The 12,060-nt window shown below is 40.5% G+C and overlaps 1 protein-coding gene across 1 annotated transcript in view; it reads right to left on the reverse strand.

Moving 5' to 3' along the window:
* Window positions 1-3,341: 3,341 nt before the first annotated feature.
* Window positions 3,342-12,060, reverse strand: part of LOC100517850 (multidrug resistance-associated protein 4-like) — a 136,087-nt gene continuing 127,368 nt past the window's right edge. Inside the window, exon 28 of the mRNA XM_021081819.1 lies at window positions 3,342-3,515. Within this exon, the coding sequence (XP_020937478.1) occupies window positions 3,495-3,515 (21 nt within the window). The 3' untranslated portion in view covers window positions 3,342-3,494. The remainder of the gene's footprint in view (window positions 3,516-12,060) is intronic.

Consider the following 12,060-nt stretch of genomic DNA (forward strand, 5'->3'; position numbering starts at 1 on the left):
GATCCCACTGTGCACGGCTAGTGTGCAGCTCAGCCACATACACCTCAACCCCCGCCAGGTCTCTGGGCTGTAAGATCCCCGTGTCCTGAGTGTGGATGTCACTGCAGTGTCAGGTGGACACACGTTTCTAGCTCGTTTAAATTCCCATTCATATTGCAGACCTAGTCACAAACAGTTTGTGGACCAGCGCTAGCCCACAGACCTGAGTGTGAGTGTCACTGTCAATGCTGAATCTTGTCACAGCCCTCTGAGGAACGTATCCTTCCCATATCATAGCTCTCAGACAAAGACAACTAAAGCACAGTGGGCTTCCCAACCTCAGGGAGCACACGATTAGCAGGAGCAGAACTTGTGTCCAAACCCAGGCAGTGCCCAGAGGAGCCAGCATTTGACCCTGGAAGCCTGGCTCCAGACCTCGGGCTGCTCCCGCATGCTTGTGGATTTTAACTCTATGTGAAGGATGAACAGTTCGGTTTAGGCCATCAGGTCAGGACCTCCTCAACACACCTTCCACAGTCCACACAGCCACCTTCATCCACACCAATCCTGCTCTCCTCTCCTGGTGATGAGGAGTCACCAAGGTCACTGATTCCATCCTTTGCGTCTGTGGATAATCTTGGTCCATCCATCATCCCAATGAAAGCAGCTGTGCAAGGGTGGGAATTACATCCATTTTCCATGTGAAGAGGCTGAGATTCACAGGTTGAGACACTTACCCAAGCATGTAACTCCAGGTACCAGGCTACAGGGTGACCACAGCCCGTTCTGTCAAGGAAGGTGCCAGTGTGTTATGCCAGCCCCTTAGCTGGTTATCACTCTCCTCTCACTCTCAAGTCTCCCACTTTGGACAGTATATTCTTTGGGCACCCACGTTGCTAGCAAGTGGCAGAGAAAGAAGACAAGCTGATCTGTGTGACTGACTCCCAACCCAGGGCTTTCTATTATCCCAGGCTCCTCTTAATATTTCAAAATTATGAAGTTTAGATGGAAGGTTTGTTCTATGGAAAATGAAGGTTCTTGTTAAATTTAAGTATCTCAAGATGGTGACATCAGGACACTAAACCAAGTATGGCCAGTGTAACAAATGAGAGGAGTTGAGGCTTTACAGCAACACGAATTCCCTAGGAGATGACTGATGCTTCCTGAAGAGCTGAACACTGGGCTGACCCCAGAGAATGAGGGTTCCTCCCCTACGTGGACCTGCTCCTCTACGTTCAGACACAGGGCATGAGAACAGTCACTTAGTCACTTGACTTAAATGTCAGCCACCAAGAGCGTCCCTCCACAGTACACACACCCAACGTCTACCTCTGGAGCTGTGACACACACCGGGGGGACGTGAACGTGACATCCAGACCTCCCTTCAAGGACTTGCCCAGCTGCCAGAAGTGCTGCCACTGGGCAGCCTTAAACCAGCAGCCCTTCTGGGGCCACATACATGCAATGACCCATCATGTGGATGCATAAAGACCAGCCATGGACATGTCAGGAAACCCTGAGGGCCACCTTCATCCAGAGCCCCCACGGGGTCAGCTCAGGTCATCTGGGCAGCATCCCAGCTTGATTTTCCCTCTGCCCTGTCCTGTTTCTTTCCTCCTGATTCCATGAGTGTTGATCCCAATGCACCCCTAATACACATCCCAACGTTAGACTCCATGTGAGTCTGTACTCCACAGAACCAACCTGCCACATGTATCAAAAAAAAAAAAAAAGATTCCAGGGCTCAGGATTTTTATTTGAAAATGACCGGTTATTTATATACTTACAACTTTAAAAATCCCCAAAGAGAATACAAAAGTATAGAAACAGGACTTTGGGTATGAATATGGTTAGCTTTGGTTCAAAATCCATAATCTAATGTTCTCTGACCAAATGAAATTAACTTATATATTAATAACAAAAGAAAACTGTTATGTTGAACCATAGATAACTGCATTTATAGGTTAAAAAAAAAAAAAAAAAAAAAAAAAAAAAAAAAAAAAAAAAAAAAAAAAAAAAAAAAAAAAAAAAAAAAAAAAAAAAAAAAAAAAAAAAAAAAAAAAAAAAAAAAAAAAAAAAAAAAAAAAAAAAAAAAAAAAAAGAATATTCCACTGTTGATTAATAGGAAAAGTCATGTAAGATTATTCTTAAAAAGAAAAAGGCCCAAAGAAAATTAATAAGCCAAAATGAACACAATTATAGATGCTACAGAGATTAAATGTATGAGATGTTATGGTTAACATTATACCAATCAAGCTCAAGATCCACAGGAAAGAGACCCACTCCTAGAGAAATAAAACTTACCAAAAATGACTCTGTAAAAATAACACACTGGGGGGTTCCCTTCATGGTGCCCTTTGTGGTTAATGATACTGTCTTGGATCCACAAGGATGCAGGTTCAATCCTTGGCCTCACCCAGTGGGCTACGCACCTGACACTGCATGAGCTGGGGTGTAGTCGCAGACTGGCTTGGATCTGGCGTAGCTGTGGCTGTGGCGTAGGCTGGTGGCTGCAGCTTCAACTCAACCCTTAGCCTAGGAATTTCAATATGCTGTGGGTTTGGCCTTAAAAAAAGACCAAAAAAAAAGAAGAAAAAGAAAAAACACTGAATAGTACGAAATAATTATCAAATTAACTAGACATTGATTGTTGCACAACACTGTGAATGCCATTAAAGCCACTGAATTGTATGCTTATTTTATGTTGTATATACTTTATCACAGTAAGAAAGGCAAAAAAATAAATCCTTCCATGTAGAAGACAGTCACATCTGTGTCCTTCATCATCAAATCCAGAGAAGGGCTCCTTTTATGAGAAGCGTATTTTCTCTTCCTTCTCTTTTAGAACATGTAAAGATTGTGTTTCTGTATTTTAATCATACGTCATTTAACTTTTGGAGGAGGGGACACCTCTCCTATAATGTCACACACTAAAGTATATTTTTAGTTTTCCATATGAAGTATTTGGGTGGAATAATGGATCCTAGTTCAGTTAAAGGAAGTAGTGAGTGAAAATGACAACTTTAAAGTCTTCAGGTGAACAGAATCCCTGATACAACCAGAAAGTAGGAGGCAATTGGGGCAGTGGGGAGGAGCAGTGAAATCCTCTGTGACAACTTTCTCTTATACCTTAGAAAATGAGCTTTGGCTCTGGAGTCTCTCGAGGCACAAACCCTGAAGACAGCTTTTAATTGGTGGCCTGAACCTCTGATTTGGACAGAAAAAAATAGTGTAACATATATAAAAATAACAAATCATTTTTCTAAGAGCTTGAAAGTACTGGGTGAAGGTGGAGAGGAAAAAAATGAAAATAAACTAAACATCCTGTATGAATAATATTCGTTGCTGGTATAAAACAGCACAATACAGTTTATGCAGTGCAAAAACTTGGAGAAATGCCTCTGCAGTAGACTTGACCTCACGGCAGGATCATAGTGCTGCCCCCAAACTGTTCAGGCGGAGGCCCATCCACTGGAAACGTTCAGAACCATGTGGCCATTGTGAGTGATTTCTGGCTATTTCCTTCCCATGTGCACCTGAGGGGGAAAAAAACAGAAATAACATGTTTCAGGGTTTTCAAGTAGTTGTCCCAAAGCCATTTCCACGTCCACCTCTTCGTGTGAAGCAAGTCACAGCACGAGTGGAGGCACAATTTAAAACCCAGGGATGTAATTGGTTCTAGGGAGGAAGTAGCCCCATTAAAACCCTCCGTGGGGCTTGGGCTTAAAGCCAATCAACCTGCACATCTACTTTAGTTCTGATCATTCTGATTCACAGAGATCCTTTATCACTATTTAAAGTAAAAAGCAAAGTCATTTTCCTGACTCAAAACCTGGACATAAATTAAGAACAGAGTGACAAAGACGCTGGGCAATCTAGCATCTACATGAGAGTTTCTCATTTTCACACATAAGATGAGCACAACAACAGTTTTTGATGTTGACATCAGGTTGTAATCCCTATATTTTACGAATTTGGGCAAGCACTGAAACACTGGTGTATATGTATGAAATTTCCTGGTGTCTAATTTGTGCAGCAAAGCAGTTCCAGGGCCTATAGACATGGGATCTGTGGAGAGTGGGTGACAAGAATGAAAAGAGAATTAAAAGCTTAACAAGGATTCAACTAAGCAACTTCTCTAAAATGGAAGATGAGACCAATGATACGACAGTACTTTGCCAGGCCTTTGAGTTCTTGATTCTACCAGTTTCTAGCTGAACTGGAAGACATACAGGTTTTCTGATAAATGCATAACCAGAACATAAAGGAAATGAAACACTGTCAAGTTTCTCTGTTTCACCATCATCAGTTTTTTTGGAGCTGTATCTTACCTCCATCCCTGGACAGATGCACAGAACAAACTGAAATAATGTCAAGACTTGGGAGCTCTTACCTCTGAATGTGTTTGGCTAAAAAAGGACTTCAAATGGAATCTTTTTTCCCCAAAGAAGAATGAGAAAAGTTTTGTTTGCGACTCGACAACAGAAAATGTACCATCCATCTAGCTAGGCTCGTGTCACCTGCTGGGTCGCTCAGTCATGAGACTGCAGATATGTCTTATAAAACCTGGCCCCAAGTACATTTGTGGGTCGTGTCCACAAAGTCATCCTAGGAAATGATGGGTTTTACACACGAAATAGAAAAGCGTCAAGACACCTACCTTCCTCTCAGGTGTACTTTCCTTTTCTCTTGATGCTGCTTGCATAACTGCTACCCCTCAAAGAGCACTGAATATGAAATGCTATATATTCAAATGCCCCTTAAGTTAAGGAGAAAAATAGGAAATTCTCCAATAACGCTGGAACCTCACTGGGTGAAATCGGAAGTTACTTTCATTGTAATGCAAGAAATTAAAAATAAGGCAGGGAGCCTAATTACATTGAATCTCCTGCCTCCATTTTTAAAAACTAGCCATATCCTGTGTGGTTATATATTTAGATACTCTCTAGGTAAAACTAAAAACAACCAAACGAACAAATGGAATTACATTCACTTTTTTCTGCTTGACAATCCTCCAAAAATCACCTGGTTCCATTCCCCATAACTCTTTCTCAATGTGATTTGCTATAAAGACAATTTTAATTCTAGCAACCTTTAACCCAAATGGCCTTTGTTTCATGGTGTGAAATATTTGAAACCGAGACTGAAGATGAGCATCTTGTGTATAAAATACTTGATTTGACGTTTCTCTTTCTCATGTGTTACCATGGTGTAGTCCACACTCTGGCTGACAGCACAAGTGAGAGAAGGCATCTCTTTCACAGGGCAGGTTGTGAAGGGGGTTGAGATGACTGAAAGCTTGTTAGCAGATCCTCGTGGATGGCGCGAGGCCGGGGATAAGGAAGCCCGGGCTCATCTCCCTCTCCTGCGGTCACTGCTGATCCTGGAAACATCACTTAAGCTCTCTCCACAGTGGGGGCCTCAGTTGTGAAATGAGGCAAAGACCTACCTCATAGGAACCAAGGGATGACTACAAACCACAGGCTGAAAACACACCAAGCTAAGTGTTGGGTGTGATCATGATGCTGCTCAGAGACGTGGCCCCTTAGTGACTTTGAGAAATTACTTAGGTTCCTCTGCCTCAGTTTCTCCATCTGAGGGATAATACTGACAGCTCAGAATGGTTGTGAAGATTAAAAGAGAAAATGTCAAAAAAAAAGTTCAAATTCAGAACAAGCAGAATATAAGACCAGTGGGTGTTGAGTTTCTTGGCCCTCTCCCCTCCTTCTCTTGGGCTTGGTTCATTATAGTTCTTCCAATGCAGGTTGAAACTAAGTCTAACTCTTAAAATTGAGCTAGTAGATAAAGCCACTGTCCTGGAATTAGAGCTTACTAAAAGCAAGAGAGCAAGAAAAACTCCCCTGCATTAATGAAGTCCAGCACTTGGCTCAAGACATTGAGAATTCTGGCTCAAGACTCAGTCAGTTCATCCTCATTGAACAGCATGGCCCTGGTTCAATCCCAGGAACCCTCAACCTCCTCATCTTTAAAGCAGTCTAACTTTTGTGTATATGCTGGCACATATATTATCAAGTTAAAAAGTACTAAATAGTAAGAGAGGATTTCTACTTGTAACTTAATGGAATAATGCATTTTCTCTCCCCTCATCCTTACAGAAATCACCCTAAAAAGGATAATTGGCAGATAAAAATTGAGCCCAATTATTGATGAAATCAGGAGTTATTTTAAATCCCAAATGACGAAATATCTGGACAGGCTGCCGTATGCAACTGGATCTAATGTGCTGTGGTAAGGCAGAGAGAGGGTGCTTAAGGGGAACAGATCTCAGCAATCACGGGAGAGCATGGTTCCCCAACTAAGGGGCAGATTCTAAGGTGCCAATTCTAGGAACCATGTAGAATCATTATCTTTGCCTGAAGCACATACACCAGTGATGTCCTAGGAGAAGAGATTCTGAAATGCAAGCGGTATGAACCGCCCATCACTGCAGGCTAGGCAAGAATACAGGCTAAATGAATACGTGTTCTCAATTTCTCTGCCACTTGCTGATGGACAAAGACAAACACACACCCTCTTCTATCTTTCTGTGCCATGAGGAGCTTATGTATTACAGAGAGCAAATTCCATTCAGCCTGAAATGATGCCCTAGCAACAACTACCCACAAATAAACGATCTAGAAAAAACTCAATGCAAAGGCGAGTAGTAGGAAAAACAATAACAAAAAAAGCAGTACAATATCTGTAACATACACACACAAAAAAATGAGGAAAACGAACAAAATGAGCATGTGAGGGATGAAAAAATACTCACTTGACAAGTGAAAATTATGTAAAAATATAATGCAATACAGTCAAAGAAAATGGAGAACAATCAACCTGTGGACAATAGACATCAGAGCACAGGAAAACATGGTACAGCAACAGAAGATGATGAAACACGAGTTGATAGATGCCAAAGTGGAATGGAAGAGAAAAATGAAAACATCAAAGAAATGACAGTTCTGAAGGCCACACAAAGAAGCTTAGCTACAGATAAAGAAATAATAGAGACATTGGAGGACAGGATGGAGAAAGAAAGCCACATCACTGTAAATTAATAAAAATTTTTAAAGAATTAAGGAGATAAAACAGACAGGACAGGCAACATACATATTACAGATATTTATAAAGAGGAGACTCCCCTCAAATTAAACAAACTCAAAGACATAACTCAAGTAAACTTCTCGAAATAAAACACTTGAATGTAGAGACCAGGAGTATGTGATGTCCTAGGAAAAACCAATGACCTTCAAAATAAAGAAAGAATCCTTTGTGCATCGAGGAGGGAAGATCAAGTTATTTGAAATCAGAGATGTGACAGAAATATGTTTCATACAACTGACCCTTGATCGAGGTGGGGCTGAGTGGCTCTGACCCTCTAAATGGTCAAAAATTTGTGTATAACTTTACAGTCACTCCATATCCACATAGTCAAACAACTGTGGATCAGGTAGTTTTACAGCACATAGTCACTGAAGAAACTCTGCATACAAACAGACCCATGCAGTTCAAACCTGTGCTGTTCAAGGGTTACCTATATTTACAATAAGTCAGGGATTCTAACTCCAAGGGACCCCCCTCCCCTTTAAGATGACATAGAGCCTTGTTTTCAAACTTTTTTGGGGGCTGCCATGCTCAACAGTAAATATGTTTAATTTTACTTTGAGTCCCAGTACAGAGTCACCAGTTCTATCTATATTTGTGAACCCTGAAAGGAATTCATGAAATATCTACTACTTCTAGGAAACACACATTGCTGTTTTTCGTCCATCCCCTTCTTTTCTATTGCATTTCTTAAAACTTGCTGGTCACCCCTGACTAAACAGATTTCATAGCCCTACTCATGACTTCCATACCACACAAAGTTTTAAAAAGGCTAAACTAGAGGACAAACTTTAGCCAACTAGAGGTGTAAAAAGTGTCCTATAATACAAGTAGGTAAAATAATAGAGGTCTAAGTATTTTTAAAGATTTGAAAGTAAACAGTGAAAGAAAAACTAAACATTTAGTAGAACGTAGAAAAGGAAAATAATGATGTTTATAATGTGGAGCCAATAATAAGGAAATAAAATATTTCTAGAAGAAATTGAAGCAACACACATAAAGTGCAAAAAACCAAATATTACAAGCTATAAAAGTTTTAAGAAAACCTAAAAACTGAAAGCATAACACAACAGCACTAAGACAAAATATACCTACAAGGCCAAGATTAAATCTCAGAGCTAAATCTAACTACCTGTCACCAAAGGAGACACATCTACAACTGATATTAAAAGCCGGTCAAAGATATATCAAGCAAATAAAAACAGGGGACTCAATTTCAGTTTCGAACCACTCTGGATTCAGGGCCAGAGACATTAAATAAATTGAAGAAAGGAACTCTAAAGTAGTACAAATACATAATTCATAGTGCAAACCCAAGTCATGAATATCTCGGACTGAAAAATCATAACATTAAAATTATCAAAGCAAAAATGACAAGAACTACAATGTGAAACTTGCTGTAACAGAAGACTAATTCCCCTCTCTCAGTCTAACTCATACCAAATGGACCAAAAGAAATAAGCATAGCGAAAACCTAAATAATGTAATTAATAAAAATCACTCTAATTAAAAGTTAAACTCTGTATCTTAAATAGATAATGTCCATCTGTTAAATGCCCAAAGAACATCCACAAAATTTAGCCAATATACTACATCACCAAAAAATATTAATATATATTGTTTTGGGGTAGATTACGACAAAGAACATTTTTGTTTAATCACAAGGCAATGAAATGAGTGAAATGATGTATAAAATAGAAAACAAATATTTAAAAAATCTTCTAACTAGGACATTGGAAAGATCTCCTTCTCAAATAATTCTTGGGCTAAAGAGGAAGTGAAAACCAAAATTGCAGAATCTATAGATAAAAACACAACTATGATAAAAGCACTACACACCAGAACCTATAGGTTATAGCTACAACACTATTCAGATAAAAGTTCTCAGACTTAAAAATATTTATATTAAAGAACAAGAAGGAATGAAATCAAATGCATTTAAGAAGTAGGAAGCAACAACAAAGTAAATCAAAGGAAGGGAGGAATTATTAAATATACAAAGCAGAAAGAGATAAATTATAAAGAAGAATACATGTTGTAAGCAAATTTCTTCTTTCTTTGGGGGAAAAACAATAAAACTGCAACAATTAATTAGAAGGGAAAATGAGGAACAGGAAACAGAGAAAGCAATAAATACTCTGTAGCCTTTCAAAAGAATGAGATAACTATGCACTGAGAAGATCTAGAATATAATATTAAATGAGAACAGCAAGGCACAGCTATCATTTGTGCTTAGAAACAGGAAGGCCACACAGGCCCAAATTCTTCCTGATGCACAGAACATGTCAGCAGAACAAAGGTGCTGCCGGGGCTCCACTCTGGGGGAGGGGCTGTGTGGTGACTGGAATGGCAGAGTGATTTACTCTTTATCCATAGAAATCTATTTTTCAAAATAAAGTTTTTGAATTTGGTAGCATTAGATATATCATTTTTTTAAAAACTGATGATTAAAATTACACTTTCATTATTTAGATTTTCTAAAGCTACTTAGAAGAACTGTGGGTACGTTTTATTATTATTGGGAGGTAAGGGCTCAATCTACAGCCTTTAAAGAAATGATCCCACTTTTATGCTGTATAAGGCTCTATATTCACAAAGCACTGAAGCACATGCCCTCTCATCTGATCCCTGTAATGACAGAGGGAAGAAGCCTACAGGGCTGTAACCCCTGCTCTACACACAGGGGAGGACGCTGAGGCTCAGAGACCTTGGGGACATGAGGCCATGTGGCTGCTGAGTGGCTCCCCCACTATTCACACTGCCCCAGACTCCTAGATCTAGGATGTTAGCATATCTTAACTTTGGGGTTATAGCTGGTGGTACCATGAATAGATAAAATGACACCTCTGCTACCCACTGGGAACAAAGAAACTTCAAAAATCCTCAATCAGGTCTGCTTTACCACAGAAGGAATCATCCTTTGTTATGGGCTGAACTGTGTCTCCTCCAACTGTACATGTTGAAGTCTTAAACCCCCCACCCTGGTCCCTCAGAAGATGAAAATATTTGGGGACAGGGACCTTACAGAAGGAATTAGTTACAATGAAGTCACATAGTTGGGCCCTGATCTAATCTGACAGGTGTCCTCATAAGAAGAAGAGTTTAGGACACAGGCACTCAGAGGGGAGCATGTGAAGACACAGGGAGAAGACAGCACCTACAAGCCCAGGAAAGAGGCCTCAGGGGACTCCGACCCTGCTGACACCCTGACCTCAGCCTCCAGCCTCCAGACAGTGAGGACATGAGTCTTGTTAAGTCACCTGTTCTGTGGTACTTTGTATGGCAGCCCCAGCAAACTAATGCACCCTTCAGCACAGAATCAAAAAGCACTTTCCTGACTATTTCCTGATCATCGAAATGTGTCAATGAGACAGACTCAGCTCACCTACACTAACATTTTCAGAGAAGCAACTACGTGGTCAGTAAACATGACTTGGAAGCACCTTTTCCCAGATGCTGAGTTTTCTTTTCAAATGAATGAATTCTGTTCTGTTAGAGTGAAAAGCTTGCTGACTTAGGCTACTCCTCCCAGTGACAGCAGTGACATGAGAAGCTTACACATTTACAGAGCTGACAATCTGATACTTGTTCTCCTAAGAGGGCAGAGCGTATACAGAAATAATGGCAGGAAGATATTCAACTGGGATGAGAATCGGGATGTGTATCTCCTTGTGTCTTTCTGTAGAGGTGACCCGAGCCACTGGTAGGGCTGAAATCCAGGAGTGATGCTCTGCCACCCTGTGAACTTGGGTGACGACCCCTCCTTGGCTACCAGGTCAAAGGAGCAGCTTCTCAGACTCAGCACAGAACATGGTACCTAGGGTGGCACCCACCACCCCCAGCAGGTCTGCTCTGTGCTCCCTGGACCAGTTCTGTGACCCTGGGGGAGCCTTTGACCTAATCTTGACCCAGTGGATGAGATGGGTTAAAAAAGGACTGTCATGAGGATTAAGTGAAATCACACATGTGAGAACTAAGTAAAACACATTATAAAGAACTACACCAAAGTAAATTACCATTAATATTGTAAAAGTAGGTACAAGATCACTAGACCAGGAATCACGAGATTTCTAATTCTGTGACCTATGTCTGCTTTGTTTGTAGGTTACACTTGATTTAAAAAATTAATTGAATGAAAAGATTACTAATTCTCTGTCTGCTGCAAATAAATCTCATACCAGTTGTATCTATAGGGCCGTCTTCCTCCTTAGCGGCTTTAGTTTCCTCACTTGTAAAATCAGGGTGTTGAATCCTATTATCTTCTGTTCTTTGGCCCTATCTAAAATCCTGTGATCTATTTCTCATTGCTCAAGGTCTTGATAATACATAATGATAACACACTTTTTAAGCAAAGACTTGGACACAGAGGTAGGGGCACATCTCTTTGAGGTGAAATAACTAAGGGTGAATGAATAAAAGGGTTTGGGAGATTCCAGGCTGTTCTGTGTTGGGTTATACAGGGAATCTCCTAAAGGATTATCAGGTCTCAGACAGGAAGCTCAGACTGGAAGACGAAAGCACTCTGTCCATTTCAGGCACAAATGAATATCGGTGCAGCTTCTCTGCATGTGCATACAGTCTGAGTATTTGTGGAAAGTCTCCACTGTCCCTAACTCGAGGCTTGAACCAGTGAACTCTGTCAACTCCTCAGCCAGCTCTGTGACCCTGGGCAATCTCCTAGCCCATGAACAGCGGAAGGTACTGTTCGTCATGTCTTCATTTCTAGGTGGGAGGAATGAGGTGAAACCAGGACAGAGAGAACTCAGGTACATTTTAGATAAGTCATTCATACAAAAGTACTGTGGACACTGGGCCATATCTTTACGAGATATTTTAAATATTACACAAGTAATTTATTCTGCTTACAAGTGAAAATCCGGGAAATGCAGAAAAGTGTGGAGAAGGAAAAATGCTCCCATCATTTAAGGCCCAGAGATAACATTTGGATGAGAAGCCCCATCACATCCAGTTGGAACC

Source organism: Sus scrofa, unplaced genomic scaffold, assembly GCF_000003025.6.
Source record: "Sus scrofa isolate TJ Tabasco breed Duroc unplaced genomic scaffold, Sscrofa11.1 Contig2408, whole genome shotgun sequence".
Classification (NCBI taxonomy): Eukaryota; Metazoa; Chordata; class Mammalia; order Artiodactyla; family Suidae; genus Sus; species Sus scrofa.